This window comes from Taudactylus pleione, unplaced genomic scaffold (assembly GCF_031769625.1).
Source record: "Taudactylus pleione unplaced genomic scaffold, aTauple2 ptg000265l, whole genome shotgun sequence".
NCBI classification, from domain to species: Eukaryota; Metazoa; Chordata; class Amphibia; order Anura; family Myobatrachidae; genus Taudactylus; species Taudactylus pleione.
In genome coordinates this window covers 11,284,122-11,304,093 of record NW_028284667.1, presented here as the reverse complement: position 1 = coordinate 11,304,093, position 19,972 = coordinate 11,284,122, and the positions used below count along the sequence as shown (strand labels likewise).

Below are 19,972 nucleotides of genomic sequence, written 5' to 3'. Positions count from 1 at the left end.
AAGCTCTTCTACAGACAGCATTCAGATTTGCAAAGTGGACATTCAGGTTCTTATACTGTGCAATATACAAGCATATATTTTTGTTATCTATAATACTGTACATATTTAATGTCTTCTAAAACAAAATAAGTTAACCAATAGAATAAAAATCTCTAACTTACCATTTCAACACCAAGTGCATTATCATCTAGGACAGACACCCAGCTTACTGGCTCAGGGCTATCATTGTATATCACTGCTTTGTGAATCTTTGATGTTCCAAAATAGACAGGTCCAAAATGAATGCACTTTAAAGATTTTCCAAACAAATCTAGTAATTCAATGGTCTGGTTGACTATATTCCCTTTAATCTGCAAGAATATCTCCTCATGACCTTGTAGTTTAACCCTAAAGTACAGAAGGCAGCATATAATAACTATTTTGCAAATATAACATAATAATGATGTACATACAGGACAATGCAATTATTGTATAATGCAAATAAGCAAGACAGTGCTTAATTACTGTAGGTAGGAAAATTCAATCTACAGTGCAGTTGGAAACCGGACAACAGCAGAACTTTACAAGGCCTAAAACAGGCCTGGCAACCTGTGGCTCTCCAGCTGTTGTGAAACTGCAAGTCCCAGCATGCTTTGCCACAGTTTTAGCATTCCTAACAGCAAAACTGTGGCAAAACATGCTGGGACTTGTAGTTTCTCAACAGCTGGAGAGCCACTGGTTGGCCAGGCCTGTCCTAAGAGGTCATCCCAGGGTAGGGTGTTACCCAATCAATGGACACTGACATATAATCCTGGTGTGACGTCTTCAGCCATCTATGTCCCCATGCTGTACAGTCCATACAGTGTATTGATATTTTTTCAGAAAAACAGATAGATCAGACTTGAAGAGAGGTTATTGTGTGCATGCAAAATGTTGTCACAAAATGTATGTATGTAAAAAATATTGTCTTTTTTCAATTGTAATTTGAATTTAAGTTAAATACATGAGGGAAATATAATTATTATTCTAATGATCAACAAGTGAAAACTAACAGAAAAAATGCTTACTTGTTAAATTATAGCGCTGATAAAAAAAATTAGATTACTGTACAGATTTATTTAAGGCACAAGTGTGCTTGGTAACATTCCAAACGGTTTGTACTTTAGCTAAACTCTTTTGAGCCATTACACAAAGGCTTGCATGTGAATAGCTATGTCAAATGATTTATGATAAATATTTCAGCTAATGGTGAGATTCTTCACAATGCTAAGCCACTTTATCTACCTTTTTTCTTTAATATACCGTATATATATATAAACAGTTTTACTTCAGTGCATTAAATATAATAATCTGGGAGGAAACTTTGAAATCTAAACCTACACTCTCATCTTTTCCCACTAATGTAATCTCCTCTCTGGCCTCCCTCATTCCTGCCTCTGCTCATTTCAGTATATCCTTAATGCTGTTGCTCATCTTTGTCCAAACTCTGTTTTTGTATGCACACCCTCTCCGCTCGTCTTCTGACCATAACCTCACTTCCATTCTGGTCACTTCCTTTCCTCTCATGCTTTTCCCCTGGATTTTCTTCGAGGTGCCCTACGCCTTTGGAACTCACTCCCACTCTTAGGCTCTCTGCCAGTCGCCACAGCTTTAAACACTTAAAACATACCTTTTATTTAATTAAAGCTTACAAGCAGTCTTCATAACTTGATACTCTTCTTTCCCTTCTCATCCTTCAGATATCTTTCCGTTCACCCTGCAACTGTTCAACCCTTTCTCTTAGTGTGTAAGCTCTCATGGTCAGGGCCCTTCTGCTGCGCTCTTAAGGTGGGTATCCACTTACCAATTAAAATGAGCGATTGAACGATAACGATATCGTTATCGTTCAATCGCTCATTAATCGTGCACAAATCGGGCATGAAAATGTCGGAAACGACCAGCGATGCTATTGTCAGCCGTCATGTATTGCACTCATGATCTGATACTCTTATTATGGAAAGTTACATTGTTATCCTGTGTAATAGCTTAGTGTTCATTAAAATGGAAGTTGGAAGCCATCTTACTCACAGGTAAAATAAAAGTGTCTGATAGGTGTCATATTATTCCCTACCCTCCATTCCATGAGGTCCAAAACACTCTGCTCCTGGACTTCCCACCTAATGTATGATTGCCGTCACCTGTGTTGAACTAGGTAATGGATGAGACAGATGTTTCAGCACAGGTGACTGCAATCAAAAATTAAGAAGGATGTCCAGGAGCAGAGCGTTTTGTACCTAATGGAAGGGGTCATGGTGGAGAGCCTGTTATTCTTTTGTATTCTTACTCAACTGGGTTTCCCAGGTTTGCAATTCATTCTTATACATCATGTAGCTATATTTTGGTTACAATAAAAACAGCAGAAGTTAAAATCTACTGAGTTAGTGAGAATTTGGCCTTAGTGTAATTCACTTGTTTGCCGATATATACAATACTAGGACATAAAATATTTAATGACGTAAATGGCATAAAGTACAAACATGTCCTCATACAATATTGCTGCAGTCGCACAGAGCGTTTTTTTTCCTCTTTTTCTCCTGAAAATATATCTAAGTCAAAATGTGATTTGTCTAGGATGCACCAGGAGGCTGCACTGATTAATTGGATATGTAACACTTGTATGTCTGTGTGCGACTGAGTCTGAATCTGTACTCAAAATGCTACTATGCGGGGACAACTTTTTACACGCCAAGTTCTGTTGTGCATCGTTTACAGATGCAGTCGCACACAGACATAGAAGTATCACTTATGAAATTGATCAGTGCAGGCCCCCGGTGCATTTTCAGGCAAAATATAAGCTTGGCACAAGCAGAGTTGCATGTGATCAGGTGGCTCACTCATCACAGGCGTCTCTTCACACATGGTGTATTGAGGCTAGATGTATGAGGGCACATCTATATGTTGAAAGGTGTTAAACTATTGTACATGGTGATTGATAGTTAATGGTATATTCTGTAAACATATTTTTGATATATCAACATTTTTAAACAGCTGCTTCCTCAGCTCTCTATAAAAAGTCTCCCTGATACAGTCTTTTGTCCGGACATTGAAAAACCGTTTGCTTTATCCATACCTATGGTTTGAACTAAATTCTTTCTTGAAAGATCAACTAATCTATAACACCATGTACGGTGCTGCAGACTCTCTGTGGCGTCTTATAAATAAACAATAATTATACTAATAATAATAACATAAAAATCCTGAAATGTACTCATTTTCACATCATAGTATAAATATTCGTAGATCCTCCCACTTCGAGTAGATACAGAATTCCTGATAAGGTAAGCCTGGGGAGAGTGTCCCTGCCATATTACTACAGACTGAGGAGTAATCACTTGTAATTAGCAATAACATCCCCACTATAACATGCAGTTCTCTTAATCCGTGATCCTAAGATGTTTTATTTTTACTTACTTAGCAGTTTCCTCAATGACAGCTGGAGTATCAGCACAAATATCCACTTTAATGAGCTGCTTTGTTTTCGGCTCCACTACTCCACTGGATGGAGATATAGTGATGGGAAACGTTCCACTGTATTTTATTTTAAAAGTACCTAATGAAATATAAATAAAATAAATATAACTAAATATTGAACGCTTAAACAATTCGAATTTAATCAATAGAAATAACCTTGTAGATTTACATTAGGGTTTAACAGAACCAATTATGTTCATTACATTATGATGGCCGCATACACTGTAAAGTATATTTGCAGAAGTCAGAGTGTATGTGGTCCTAAAATGCCCCATATGCTCAGAAATAATTTGATCAAAATTGATGGAAAAATTTGGAACTTTTTGGTTAATACCGTTGGAAGAGGGATGTTATCAGTCTGTGTGTGGTCTATTTCTAACTGCATTAATATTCCCCAGTGATTACAGCAGAGATCCATCTCAAGCATGGGCATAGCTACCATAGGTGTGAGGGGTGCAGCTGCTACAGGGTTCAGAGCTAATGGGGGCCATCTTCCTTGTCAAAGTTACATGTGTTATATATATTTTTCACCATTGGGTGGTACATAAGGGCCCTTATGAACTTTTGCTATGGGGCCTTCAAATACCTATTTACACCCCTGATCTCAAGTGCTGAATCTCATACAATTTGGCACCAAACTGACCTCCAACCCTGTTGCTCAGTGGCTGGCTTTAGCCTGCTAAATGAATAGAAAGCATGAATAGAATGCAACTGTAATCTACACATGGTCAACAAGTGCACTTCAATATACACATTGAGGGCCTGATTCTTAGTCGCACGCTGCTGCGACCACTTTAGCATCTTTTCCTGTAGTTGCATCTGCGACTTTATGCTAATGCTAGTATAATCCATCCACTGGTGTACAAGTGTGTATCTGATTATGCAAGGACTGAGTGCCCACTTTGTGCATCTATAGATGCTGTAATACCGCTTTGTGCATATTTAGACTATTGGACCCAACATAGAAACTTGCACCAGCCCTATGGCAGGTGCAAATATTCCATCTGAGTGTGGCCTCCAGTGTAAGCGATTAAGCATCTGTGTAAGCAACGTTCCTCTGCTGGTTGATATATCACTTATAGGGGATTAAAGATATTTCCTGTTAGCTTGGGAGTGGAAACAGAATAGCACAAAAAGGGTTGGGGATGGCACGGATGAAGGATACCTTTTGATGAACTTGTCCACCTGATATTAGGTGAGTATCTCTTTAAGAGAGTTAAGAGTGTAAAGTGCAAAAGGATGGTATCCATGTATACAACTGAGACCAATTGAGAAGTACCAAAGAAACCTATAGGTACACAGAGCTCACCGTGGTAAGGTGAAGGTAACTACAAAGGGAAATCTTCTTTGATGCCATTGTGATTCTTCTGTGTTCTGCTTTTTGAGAGGAAATAGAAGTTCACTAGACTACAATCACCTGGAGAACATTCTATCACTAACAGCACTTCTGTACCACTCATTTTTATTTCAGTTCAGCAATAGGCCCGCGACCCTCTCATAGCTCAGACCAATTTCATACATCTAAATACCCACCTCCCAGTAACTGCCTAGCGGCGGCCAGTTAATTTCTGATAACCGAGCGTCTCAATCTCAACTGTGGCTCAGTGTAAGGTATACGCTATAGGAGTTTTTAGGGATTTCCGCATATATCAGAATCAGACCCTGTACTGGCTGTACTTATAGCCTTTATGTATTAGTCACATACATTTTTACCATTTCTTAGACACAACAACAGTATTGTTTACCAAGAATATCCTATGCACGTAGGAAAAGACATACACAAGACAAAGCATAGTTGCTGTGATGTATTATACTGAGTACATAAGCCAGGAGTATAATCTGTGTGATCTTTAGCCTCTCTAAGGACACCAAGCTGTGAATAGCTGTGTGTCTCTCAGTGACTATATCAATCCAGAACTGAGTGTATCAGTATGTAACTCTCTGGGTTACTTGAATGACTTACTAAACAAAGGAGTATGTTTCATTATCCATTTAACTAATTTCAGTGGCAAATGCAGGATTTTGAAACCAATGACAAAAAAAATCTAACCACATACAGGCAGCACTCCTCGGGTAGTTAATCCATTACTGTGCAACGTTTCAGATGCATTTATTACATCTTTCCTCAATGCATCTGCAATGCTGCACAGTAATGGATTAACAATCTTGGATTATTGAGTACCCGAGAAGTGCTGCCTGTATCTGATTGTATTTTCTTGTATGTTCAAGACTGAGCGATCTGCTTAGTTCTTATGTATACAGTATATAGACTGTTGTATAGTCCGGTACTCAGGATGAATTGAATAAAGTTCAGGGGTGCCCTCCCGTAGTTTAATTATATGGAATATACCATGTGTAGCTTTTCATCCCCTCCAAGAAATAAAAAGGTGGCACTGAGTCCTCCACTACAAACATACACAATGACATAGACATGCACACAGACACACATTAACATAGCCTACACACACACAGACACACACACAAAGCCTACACACATACAATGACACAGATGCACACACTGACAAAGCCTACACATACACACACCAAATGCAGCCAATTAAATACAGTGCTGGCATCACTTATTAAAGATGGGACAGAGCGCTGAGAATACGGGCACTGTCACTCAGCGGCAGCTCTCAGCTTCCCACAATGTCGGTGCTACCATGAGAACTGCCAGGGAGGAGCTGCGCACTCTCGCTCCAGCTCCCCATACAGCCAGCCCAGCCAGGAACAGATGCCTGAGGTCTGGCTCATGTTTCTTTAAAAAACAAAAAATATTGTTAAGCGGCGCGGCAATGAGGCGATGAAGTGGCGGGCAGAGGGGGTTTCAAGGTAATCGGAAACCCCTCCTGGGTGCATGTCTGCAGGGCCGCCATCTGAAATGATGGGGCCCGGGACTGCCAAAATAGTCAGAGCCCCCCATCCCCCCACCCACAGACACTTACCTTAGTTACCTCACTCTTCTTCTTCTGTTCTGGCTGCTTCTCAGTCTTCACGAAGGGCATCTAGACACTACTGTCTAGACATGAGGCACCTCCTTCAGCGGAATGGCGTGACGTTATGACATCGAGCTGCACCATCTATCAAGAAAAACTGTATTGCACTAGGTAGGAGGCTTAGCGTGAGGGCTGCCCTGGGTGGCTGGGTGAGAAGTGGCCCAACTTCTATTGCATGGGTAGTGGGTGGGCAGCGCGCTGGTAAGTGCGGGTCCCTGGCCGGGCCTCTCACTCACTTAGATAATAATAGTAGTGGGTGGCCGGTGGTACTAGGAGCGGGCAGGTACCCTGAGTGTCCGGCGTTGTTAGGAGACGAAGCGGGAAGGTGTCCCTTGGCTTGTGTCGTGGCGGGGTTGGAGAGAGGGGTAGGTGCAGACGGGCCCCTCCGAGTGTCCGGTCTCGGGACTCCAGTCCCGGCAGTCTGCCCCTGATGGCGGCCCCGTGTGTCTGCATTTAATAATCTTTGTCTTAGCAACTTTTTTTATTGTAATAATTTATGTCTGTCCATTATTAACTTTTTGGATTGTTGAATTTATACCAGTGTGGCTTTACTAGCATCAACAGAATCAGATGCATCATCTGATGTGAAAAACTCAAAAAGAGTACTAATTACACCAGTGTGAGCATGTACACCTGACAGAAGCATTGAATATGCAAGCATTAGGCGTATGTTTTAGCACTCCATGCAGATGCACCCTTTTCCTAATTGCACACACCCTAATATAATAAAACTTGTATTAGTATAGACCCTCTTCCCTCATGTGCTTCTCCTTATTCATACTATCTGCTCCTTACTCCCCACAAGGGCACCTAACACTTGGTTGCTTATGGCCTGCTGTTTGAGTGTTATGATCGCTAATGCAGCAATATGTATAATCCTTGTCCTTGCCTTGCATTGCATTGTATTGTATTGTATTGTACTGTAATGGTGCGTACACACGTAGGGATAAAACTGAACGATAACGATATCGTTCATATCGTTATCATTCAAATCGTTCATTTTTATGTACTTACCAACCTGTCAACGCATGGACGATAAAAATATCTTTCATGGTCCGTACATGCAGGTAAATTTAGATGATATCGTCAACTTTGCCTGTGATGTGGCAGGATGACTTCACTGAAAGATATCTTGCAAGTTGTTGGTGGTACAGATTGTATGCACCATAAGTCACTGGTTTCTTGTTCACTTATTTATGTACTTTGTAAGGCGCTGCAGAACACTTGTGGAGCCATAAAAATAAAGGAGGATAATAATAATTACTATGTTATGTACAAATAAGGTATGTCCACAAAACCGGTTTGCATTGGCCCCCATGTTACATGTATGAAAGTGTTTCACCAGCGGAATGAACTGATTAGTGTCATCCCAGCTCTGTTCTTGGCTTATGATTTTGAGATCTGTACATATAATCATTTGGGTGAATATATGCAGTTAGTACAATACAAATGAATACTCTGAACCTGCCTGCTGAGTCCATCTACTGGGTTACAGCTTTGGCCACAACTGGTTTTCAGGCAAATACCATGCATATAGTGTTTGATTTTTTGCAACATTATATAATGTAATTGGGGTTTTATGTACTATTGTATCACTTTATGTCCTATAATGCTTGTTTTGTACCTTTGTATGCTCTTTGTATGGCATGCTCTTGTATAATAATAATAATAATAATAATAATAATAATGTATATTAACAAAATGTTTTTAGATTCATTTTACCTACTGAACCATACTTGTTACATATTCTGAGAAGCCCGATTTACAACTGAAGTCTGCCTAGTCCCAAACATGCTGCAGTGAGTTAGTGATCTGACCTGTTTTCTACTAAAAGAACCATGGCTTTTGTGACAGTAGTTTCCTAATTTCACAGAAATATTATCATATACCCTAACAACTTTTATTTTTGTAGTCCAAATAACTTGCTGTGTATTATGCATATTAATCTATTTGCATTGAACTGTATTTTACAGAATAAATAATTTGTAACTTTGAACTTAACTAAGATTGAAAGCTCAATTGACAATGTGTCAAAGACATAATAGCATTCATAAGTAGCGTGACAGAATTATAATTTTAATGTCACTAAAGCATTGATGCTTTACTGACAATAAACAGGCTCAATGTTAAAAATTAACTAAGGAAGATTTGACAATGACACAGGCTAGGGAAATGATTTAGAAATGTACGCTAATCCGATGGTTTGCGTACATCTCCAATGTTTGGGGGCCTGGGGGACGGAGCGTGCCATGGCTCTACACCAATCTCGGGAATCCCCAGTGCAAGGGCTGGCTGCTGCGCTTCCAGAATTTGCGTTCCGCTGAGGAACGAATACTAGAAACTCCCGGCTCCTGTGTCCCCTCCCGCAGCCACTGCTGACAGGCAATTTCTACCCCCTGCCTCTGTGTCACCTCTCCCTTCCCTTCCCATAATGTCCGCGCCTGTGCAGTGTGACTGTGCACCAGCGTGACGCCGGTAGTGGCACATGGTGTCAGCAGCCAGTCCCCGGCGGTCGGCACAGTCTCCCTGCTGCTGCCCTGCACTCACTTCTCCCCAGAAAGAGAACCACTGGCCAGGACCCAGGATCTGCATAGAGGACTTCTCTCCGGCGAGTCCCTTTTCACTACTACTCCTGTCCCCTGCTTCCCACTACTCCTCCTATCCTGAACCCCTGCTTCCCACTGCCCCTCCTATCCTGCCCCCCTGCTTCCCACTACTCCACCTATCCTGAACCCCTGCTTCCCACTACTCCTCCTATCCTGAACCCCTGCTTCCCACTACTCCTCCTATCCTGAACCCCTGCTTCCCACTACTCCTCCTATCCTGCCCCTGCTTCTTACTACTACTCCCATCCTGCCCCAGCGGCCCCGGAGTGTATGGAGCTTGTGCACCAAGTGCTGGCTCTGTTGGGGTGTAATAGGCTAACCAACACTACCCCCTGGCCCACCTTAACCACTACCCCAGCCTACAAAACATACCTGGAATCCGTCTTACCCCCGGTTCCCTATATATACAGTACCCTCCAGCCCAGTGACATATAGTACCCCCCCCCCTCCCTAGCCCCAGAGACGTACTCTCACCACCACACCCGGTTACATACACTATCCACCCTACGACACCCCCACCCCAATAGCTAGGGACATACACTCCCTACCCTACCTCTCCTCGACCCCCTAGAGACAGCCCCCCTAACCCAGGGACATAAGTTATCCACACTATCCAGGCCAATTTGCTTGTTTCATTTTTTTTCTGTGGGGGCTAATGTCTTTTATATTTTTCTGTGGGGGCTAATGTCTTTTATATTTTCCTGTGGGGGCTAATGCCTCTGGGCAGCTGGGATGAAGTTACGCCACTGCAGGCAAAGGTATTCTGGTGCACTGCTGCACCAAAATGTGGCACTGGGAGTTGTACACAGACAAGGACAAGTCTATGGCACTTGTAAATATTCATCAGACAAAGGCATTTGAATTAGCACACACAGGTGTTCTGTAGCACTGTTGTACAAGGATAAGGCTCTTATAAATAGCACACAGGATAAAGGTGTTCTATCACACTGCTGCACAAGGATATGGCACTTTGTACATAATACACAGGCAAAGGCACTTGAACTAGCACACACAGGCAAGGGGTTCTGTAGCACTGCTGTACAAAGATAAGACACTGGTAAATAGTCACTAGGACTCAGTACATAGGAGATGTACAGAGTATACACAGGAAATACCACTTGGAAGAGTCTCTGGAAGATTGCATGTGAAGCCTGGAACAAAGCAAACAGCAACCATCTGGGATTAACGAAGTTGATCAGGCAATTACCTGTTCACCTGGAGTCCTGTTTATACCCCCAGGTAGCTGTCCATTGGATGAGCAAGTCAGCTGAGAACTGACACAGCTACCACTGGATCAGGATCTATCAGGTAATTCAGCCAAGATGGCTGCGCCCATGACCACTGCCGCAGGAACTCCGATATGGAGGATTAGGTGACAGTCACCTGGGCCCCGGGGAGAATACTCAGCAAGTCACTTACTGCTGAACCTGACATCTCACTGCTCACGCTAGTGAGGGGAAGCCGGCGCTGCAGTAAGTAACAGCTGATCCCAGGCAGAATCCTGACACAATGCAAGTTGTAGACAAAGCATATTTTATGTATATATTTTTACCAATATCTTTTGTAAAGACTGCAAAAAAATAATGATCTATTTCCCTTGCCAACAACTTACCAAAGTTAAATGTTTATAACAAATTAATTGTATAAAATAGGTTTGGGTTTTAAACAGTATTCGCTCAAGTTCACCTCCCCACTATCCAGGCTATAATAATAGGCCTGATTCAGATGCGGACGCTAATAGAATCTTGTACGCAGCTGCTGTGCGAAAATAGGCTAATGCAGCGGTGGCCAACCTGTGGCTCTTCCATTGTCCTGATGCGGCTCTCCTGCCGGCTCCCCTGACTGACACTGAATGCTGGAGAGAGGCTGCTGTTGTGACACATCAGGGGCTGCTGGAGTTACACATGGAGGGGCTGGATTGTATTATGTGAATCTGTTTTTGTTCCAGTTGCTTTTTCAGTGTATTTTATGTGGATGTGGCTTTTTCAGTGTATTTTATGTGGATCTGTCTTGTTTCAGTGTATTTTATGGGGTGTGATATGTATTCTCGCCGCCGGCGGTTGGCATTTAGACCGTCGGCTTCCAGACTACATCCCATTTTATGTGGATTTGTTTTTTTCAATGTTTTTTATATTGTTCTGTCTTTTTGTTTCCCTTTAATAGTTACATCCACGGCGATTGTGTGCATGTGCTTTTACATACTCCTACAAAAATTGTAAGAGGCGTGGCCTAGCTAGTACAAGACCACACCCCTTCGGCACGCGCATGATCTCGGCTCTTTGACCTACCTACAGATATTTTTGGGCTCTTTGAATCTGACTGGTTGGCCACCCCTGGGCTAATGCATGCAGCCGCCAGGAAATGTATTGGGATGCCCACCAGCGACTTCATAGATCCAAGCAACTGCATTCAAATATGTAGCGGCGGTAGCAGATCCTTTGATAATCGACCATCTGAGCAACTCTATGGTCGCGCAGAATGGCTGAGGATGCTGAAACACTGCCGCCATATTTTCTGCGTAAGGGATCGCAGTTGTAGGCAGATGCACGCCCTGATAATAGACACAACACGCCTGCGTTTTTGCTGCCACTCCCAGTAACTGTCCCCAAACGGTCCCTGAATGTCAATCACTTTGCGATTAAATCATCACTGCAAGTGGCATCAAAGGTACCTTGTTGCATGTGCAGTGTGACTGTGATGCACGCGCAGTCAGCATATAATCGCTCAACTGTAACTATTGGCATATCTGAACCAGGCCCTATATCTCTAAAATGATTAGTGCAGTTAGGGGGTCAATCCAATTAGGTGTGAATAGGGCAAATTGCTGTTGCCATGGCATACAAACACCTGCAATGGCACGGCAATTCGCTCCCCTCGTGGCCCAATCTCACCCCGACTCGCACATTTTTGCTTGCAGCCCTATGGGGATGTGAACAGAAATGTGCGAGTCCGGAGGTACCGTATGTGGGGCTACAGTCATACTTACTCGTAGTGCGAAGAACTCACCGCTAATTGTAATTACTGTAAAGTAGTCAATTAGGGCTCTCCTGTATTTAAGGAAGACACATTTCTTATACGGAGTGAAGGTTGCAGACAGATAACTAAGAAATTATGCTTATACCTGCAATATGAAGATTTATATCATATTGCAGACTTTGGCAGAAAAAACAGGTTGGTCTGGGCTACAGTATGAAATATTATTTAAATGGCTACTCATCCTCTAAGCCCTAATTTTAATAAATTGTCTTAGGTCACAGACTATTTTATGAACTGTACACCAGCCACTACTATGTTTTTGGAGGCACCAAAAGCTAATACAGTGTAAATCATTCTGAGATGCACATTTAATTACTATATAGTTTGTAACTAACCCCTGACCGGTTGCATGTTATGTGGTCCACACAATCTGAGTGATGTTGGAGTGGGCCATACTGCATGTTCCATGTGTTTGGTCGTGTCCCTTTCTTTAGCATTTCTGGGTTGAGCTATTTACCCAGCTAATAAGATGCTCCAGCTCGACTTAACTCCTACCCCAGAACCTACTCTTCATCATCTTTATCCTTCCCAGGTCCTACCCTAGTAGATCATATTTTCGTTGCCGCCTGGGCTGCCCTGACCCAGTGTTCCTTCCTCTGTTCATAAGGTTTTTCATAAGGTTCATTACCACTTCGATATGGAAACTGCCTTCATACCCTACTCATCCTCAGCTTCCTTCCCTTTTGGATTGCATGGCCCAGGTATGTCACTGATGGTGAAAGTGCCTCTCTCTTGCATAAACCTCAACAATAAGAACCACTCCAGTTCAGTTCAAATGAAAGTAACTCTCCTTAACTTGTGCATTTTTTTTTTAATCTGGATGAACTCTATTTTGTTATGGTTTATTATATGGTCATATGTTGCTTGATATTTTCACTGCCTGTATTACACTGCTGGTTTCCCTTTGTAAAGCCCCCTCCCCCCCAACACACTTCCTTTGACCGCTTCCCTTTTTCTTCTCCTCCAGATTTCAAATAATATTCAATAAACACTATTTATGATAATTTAAAAAGCTAGATGCAATCTTGAGACACTCCAAGAATGATGGCATGACATATGGCTAAATGACTGACAATAATAATAGTTTATAAAGCACTTTTCTCCAAAAGGACGCACTGAGTTTTATATTTTGAGGTAAGAACCCATATTACATAGAAGGTAGCCACCTTGGGAAAATCATCAATATTTTATTCTGTTTCTAGCTAACAAACTTGTGTTTCTCTATTTCTTCTGTTTACTGAGCTACCTCTAGTCATCTGACTGGGATGATAGCTGTCATGTCATAGCATCTAAAGGAAGGCTGCAGCTATTCCCCACTGGTTACTACATCAGTAACTAGGGTTTGTTGTTAGAAGAAAACACGAGGATGGGAGGAATTTCAAGCTTCACGTACATTGATATCCTTACAGAATGGCGCTCACACATACAGATGTGTCTTCATACACTTTTGCTTAAGTCGCGTCAAATAACCTCTTGTGAAATAATGACAAGAAGAATGGGATTTAGTAGACAAAGTAGGTTATTATTTAATATAAACAATAACCTGGGAATGTTTCTACTTAACGGGGAGTTATTTGATTTGCAGCTGATACTGTTACAAAACAAAAGATGTGGAAAGCATTGTAACACATAGACAGACAGACGCATAGATTAATAGATAGGGGTTGGGTATTATATGCTGGCGGCTGAAAAGCCGCTGATTAGAATCCCGACGCCGGAAGCCTGCTGTTCAGAATCCCGACTACTGGTAAGTACCCTAACCCTCACTCCACCCTAACCCTACAATGGGGTGCCTAACCCTTACCTACCTGGGGGCTGCCTCACTCTAACATTCCCCCCCCGGTGGTGCCTAACCCTAATCCTCCCTTCCCGCACCCTAAACCATATGCACATGCAGGGGGGCTCTGAGTACCCGCAATACTGTCCACACTACACAGTCACAAATACACCACCGCTGGCGCTGGGTAGTACACTCGTACTGCCCAGCAGCGGTGTGTTTGTTTTAGCAGCCAATGAGAGTCAGACAGACTCTCGTTGGCTGCTGCATCCATGGAGGGAGTCAGACTGGATCTCACTCATGAGCTCAGCCTTCCGGCTCCCGCAGTGGGTGATGGGAGAGACGTCATGCTGTCATGACGTCTCTCCCATAGTGCCGACTGCCGAGCGGGAGGACAGAGGAACTGATGGTGGCGAGCGCAGGAGTGTGGAGTCAGGTAAGTATATTGTGTGTGTCTTTACTTGTTTTATATATGTAATGGGCACGGCATAGGACTGACCACTACTGGGGGCACTGCATAGGGGGGACCACTACTGGGGGCAATGTATAAGTGGCACTACTGGGAGCACTGCTTAGGGGGGACCACTACTGGGGGCACTGCCTAGGGCGGACCACTACTGGGGGCACTGTATAAGAGGCACTACTGGCAGCACTGGGAGGACCACTACTATGGGCACTGTATAAGGGGCACTGCATAGGGGGGTCCACTACTGGGGGCACTGTATAAGGGACACTACTGGGAGCACTGCATAGTGATGACCACTACTGAGGGCACTGTATAAGGGGAACTACTGAGGGCACTGTATAAGGGGCACTACTGAGGGCACTGTACTAAGGGGCACTTATGGGGGCATTGCATAGGGAGACCACTACTGGGGGCACTACATGGGGGGCACTGTATATGGGGCACTAAAGGGGGCTCTGCATATGGGGCACTACTGGGGGAACTGTTTAAGAGGCACTACTGGGGGAACTGTATAAGAGGAACTGCATAGGGGGACCTCTACTGGGGGAACTGTATAAGGGGACACTGTATAAGGGGAACTGCATAGGGGGACCTCTACTGGGGGCACTGTATAAGAGGCACTACTGGGGGGAGGGTATCTTTAATAAATTATGCTGGCTGTATTTGTTTATTTGCCCACTGCATTCATGTTTTTTAGTGATGTGTGTGTGTCAGTGCACCCCCTCATAGGCTGAGTGGCATATTTTATTGTAGTGGTCCTAAATCATGTGTATGATATATATATATATATATATATGGGCAGATGTTTTTTCATTGGTTTGGTAACCAAGGATCTGGAAACCCCCCTTTCAAAATCCTGTGTTTGCCACTGTAAACCTAACCCTCTTCGAGAGGTGCCTCATTATAACCTCCCCCGATGGTGCCTGACCCTAACTCCCCTTGTCCTAACCTCCCTCCTCCCACAGCCTAAGCATAAACCCCCCACGGGGGCCGCATCCCATAGATAGATAGATAGACAGACAGACAGATTACATACTGTATTTGCAGGATAAGTTCTGGTAAATAGAATAAAAAAGTATTTTTGGCTATACTATATTTACAAGAACAAACATGTTCTTGCAAATGTTTTACATACTGCAGAAAAAGACATAAGTGGATAGCTAAGTAGATGAGTGCAAACTAGCAGTGCTTGGCGTCACCGAAATCTCATAACTGCTTTCAGTTTAATTAAACAGACTTGTTGGAGCCAACAAATACTAGCGTGCACTGATTTCTTGTTATTTCTGCTCTGCAGATCCCAGAAAGAGTGGATGACATTAGAAACAGCACACAACGGTGCTCATTCATTTCAGCTTTAATGGTGCCATCTACTGGTCTTCTAGAACAACACCAACCAGAAAACTTGAAGGGTCCGAACGACTCAAAACAATAAACATTATACTTAATCCAAATGACTAGATCTATTTACACATTTAGAAAGGTTAGATATAAATGCTTAGTTTTTAGTGTGTTATGGCTTCAAACAATTCCGCAATATCATACCTGTTTGAGCAAACTGTCACCTGTCTTGTCTGAGTGGAACATAAACAACTATGGGCGGAATTCAATTGATTCCTGCCCCCATCGCGCCCGACGGAGCTATTCAATTCTTGCTCCTGTCGGGCACGATCAGCTGACAGCGCTACATTTCAGCTCGCAGCCCCAGGGGGGTGAGAGCTGAAATGTGCGAAAAGTGACATGTTTGGGCGCCCAAACATCACTTTCCGCGATCGCGCCCAGCACTTTGGTCGGGTTTAGCTGCTTTACGCGGCTAAACCCGACCACTTTGGGCGCGATCAGCACGAAAATCTGGAACAATTGCATAGTGGCCCGCGATCTCCTGTCACTTTTTAGACGGGAGATGCGGGTTGCGAAAACAATTGAATTCCGTCCAATATGGTTTATACTGTATATATCATAATACAATTCTGTACAGTCAAATCCAGTGCTTATAAGATATTGTCATAGTCATGGACAACTCAGTTATTGGGAAAATAATATATACAGTACATGTGTTTATCAGTACTCCCAAAGATTTGAGCACCTGTGAAGTCCCTGTGTATAAATGACCAGAGAACCAGTCAGCTATGGTTTGTGACAAATTCATCAGAAAATCATGTGACAAGACAGACCAACTGAGGGGGGTAATTCCAAGGGCACTACATAATTATATAGGAATCACATACATAAAAACAGTGCCTTTTATACTTATTTCTAGTCAGATTAACTAGCTACATAAATACTATTCTACTATTCTCATAACAAAGTAGACTTAAGCTGGGGACACAGTGGCCAATCAGGTAAGCAATACAGACTTACCGATCGGCAGCTCGATGTGCGTTCCCTATCACAACAGGGTGGACATTTGAATTTCCAGTTGAGCGGTCAGTCCCTGCAGCAAGTGTACGGGCGGCCAATATATCTGCAGGGGATGTAGTTGGCATCCCGGTGGTTGGAATTCTGGTGCTCAGCATGCCGGCACTGGAATCCCAACACCAGTCAGAATCCCGGCGCCAGCATCCCAACCATCGTCATAGCGATGGCAAATATTGTAGTTAGGGGTAGGGTTAGGGGTTAAGCACTGGGGGAGGGTTAGGGTTAAGCTACAGGGGTGAGGGTTAGGGCTAGGCTGTGGAGAGGGAGGGTTAGGTTTAGGCTGTGGGCAGGGAGGTTTAGGGGTAGGGGTAGGGTACTTTCCGGCAGGTATCAGTATTTTAGTCCAGTCGGGATACTGGCGTGATCCGGAGTCCTGAGAGCTGGCATCCCATATTCAACCAATCTGCAGATATATCGGCCATCTGCTGTACTGCAGAGCAGATGCGATATGTCTGTGAACAATGTCGTTCACAGACATCGGGGGTACACATCCGCCTAATTGCTTGCGATATATTGCCAATTTGATTGAATGCCCGATATATCGCCTAGTGTGAACCCAGCTTTAGAGATAACATTATAACTTCCCAAGAGATAAACCTGGTATGAACATGTTTTGTTGGTTTAATAACTTATTTTAATAACTCTGCTATATAGAGGAGAGAGGGAAAGTCAGTATGTATTACTAGTTGTGTGTTGGGCCAAATGCCGATACCCATATAACCAATTTTTCTTTCACGAGGGTCACAAGGAAGTACAGTTAGGAGGAAAACAAGTGATACTAAAAAGCGCTAACGCGATATTAGATAGTTAGGAGGAAAACAAGTGATACTAAAAAGCGCTAACGCGATATTAGAAACTGCATTGGAATTACTCTTCTGTTCTCATTCTATCCTTACCCCCAAGCAACAGATTCAGGGCCTGATTCAGAGCCGCTCATAAGCGGTTGCTCGTTCGCTCTGAGCAATATTCGCACAACTGCGCATGCGTATGGTTCGCAATGCGCATGCGCAAACCAGTCATTGCGTTTGGAAATCGAGCGCTCATAAAACAACAACGGGCTGCTAATTTGATTGACAGAATGTACCATTTGTGGGTGGTAACGGGAAGGTGCTTGAAAACGGGGGAGTGGAGATCTGAACGCAGGCGTGCCAAACGGTCAAAAGGGCGTTTAATGGGAGTGCATAATTAGTAAAGGAGCGTCATCGACCACATCACTTGGATGTCTTTTATCCTGAACTGCTCGCAGTGATAGCGGGAAATAAATCCTACCACAAGCACTGCGAGCAGTTCAGATGCCTTTCGATGTTCCCGATTAATCTAATAAATAACGGAGATGACGTGTGATGCGAACGGCAAAGGGGCGTCTTTACAAAATAGCGAGCGCATTTTTCGGACGTTCGCTCAGACATAGAGGCATCAACACACCGCAAAGAGCGAGTGCTCAATTTAAATATCTGGCCCCTTTTTAACAACGAGCGTCTGCAAATAGCGTCCGGGTCTGAATCAGGCCCTCAATTAACAGTTTTCTGTTCTTCATTTTATTCCCGTTTATTGTAACTATTTTGCACTTGTATTTCTGTATATCAGTTTGTTATCCTTTTTGTTTTAGTTTTGACTTCCTTTGTCATAAACTGTAGTTAATAACATTTTGTATTTGGGTTTCGAAATTATTTTAAGTGTCAAATAGGCTTGCTTTTTCATAATGCTACATTTAAGGCAGATAAATCATTGGGACAGTAACTGTGAATAAATGATGTTGCAAGTGTAGTTTTGACTGAGGACTTCCTAATGAGTGTTAGTTCTTCAACTAAATTTTAAAGGTGGCGAACTGGGTGTGTAATAGTGAATATAGGCACTGATTCAGAGTTGTACACAAACCCAGTGGTTTCTGTACAACTCCAATAGTTGCCGATAGGTGCATGAGCAAGATCTGTACTACATATGTGCCGAACAGTGTCTGCGACGACGATTGCAGTGCCCTCTAGGCTGCACCATGACATGCTGTGGACAATTGGGTGTGGGGAAGGTACGGCAATGGCCAGTGTCCCAGGAAATGGGAGCACGTCGGCCATGTTTTCTGTGCGTGCAGAGGACAGTGACTGCATCTTCCAACTCAGCTTCACTAGCCCTGGCAGCGTGAATTTCAAAGCCTTCCTGAATAACCTGAGGCTTACTCAGATGGCGGATGGTCACGCCGAGTGATCCGATGCAGCATCTTAGGATGCAGCAGCGGATCATAGAAGCCGGCAGGAGGCATTTATTTATACAAGACAGTTCTTGCAGCATTAGCATCATTTCGCAGTTGCAGCTGTTTGTCTGTGTTTACCTTGAATTTATCTGTTTTCAAAAGTGATTTTTATAAATAGATCAAGTAAACATTTTTTTATTAACAACATTAAATTAGAACATTAAAGCATTTATTTATATAAAGTTAGTTAGGTCGAAGTTCAGCTTTTAAATCAATTTTAATGCACATGGAGTTTCATGACATAGCAAGTCAGTTAACCCACGATACAATCTTCTAGTCCCGTTTTTACGTTACTATTCCATGAATCTCATTCTGTATGGCCTTTGTAGTACTTATCGTATTTTTAAAATTCTTCCTCAAAACATGCAAAATGTGGAATAAGGTGAATATTTTGCAAACCAGTGATGAATATTCTGTTCTACTTGCCACAGTAATGATTAGCCACAAAAGGACTGATACGCTATAATGAATGGACACACAGTACAGTGTAGAAGCTGTTGCATAAACACAGCGGGGTAAATTTACTACAGCTTGGTTTTCTGTGCAGTTTTAAAACCGCCATACGTCACATTCCAGCATGCACTGGCGCCCATAATATTTTATAATACTTATTTTTTAAAGTCTAAATGTGAAATAGTAGATATATTAATAGATTAGCAATGTACAAAGAACCAAGCAGACTTATTACACTAGTGTGTTTTTAATCAATACATCGTGATATATTACCTGGAGAGGAACCATGGTTCATAATGCTAATCTCCTTATATATCACTTTGTTGTTTGAAATGATGTTTCCAAAATCAACTTCAGGATCAATTTGTAAATAACAAGAAGGTGTAAACCTGCAATAAGAAGACAAAGCAATTAATTACCTTATATCAGTCAAATAGCTAATATTTCTATATAGTAGTCAGTGCTATTGAGGTGCACCTGGTAATT

General features: G+C 42.7%; 1 protein-coding gene across 1 annotated transcript in view; it reads right to left on the bottom strand.

The window, feature by feature from the left end:
• The window catches only part of LOC148514013 (cilia- and flagella-associated protein 47-like), a gene marked incomplete at its 3' end in the record, with an annotated part of 651,210 nt that overhangs the window by 598,778 nt on the left and 32,460 nt on the right, over positions 1-19,972 (bottom strand). The window contains exons 3-5 of the mRNA XM_088481183.1: positions 19,760-19,875; positions 3,430-3,568; positions 162-387 (exon numbers count right to left, since the gene is read on the bottom strand). Coding sequence (XP_088337309.1) covers positions 162-387; positions 3,430-3,568; positions 19,760-19,875 — 481 coding nt within the window. The remainder of the gene's footprint in view (positions 1-161; positions 388-3,429; positions 3,569-19,759; positions 19,876-19,972) is intronic.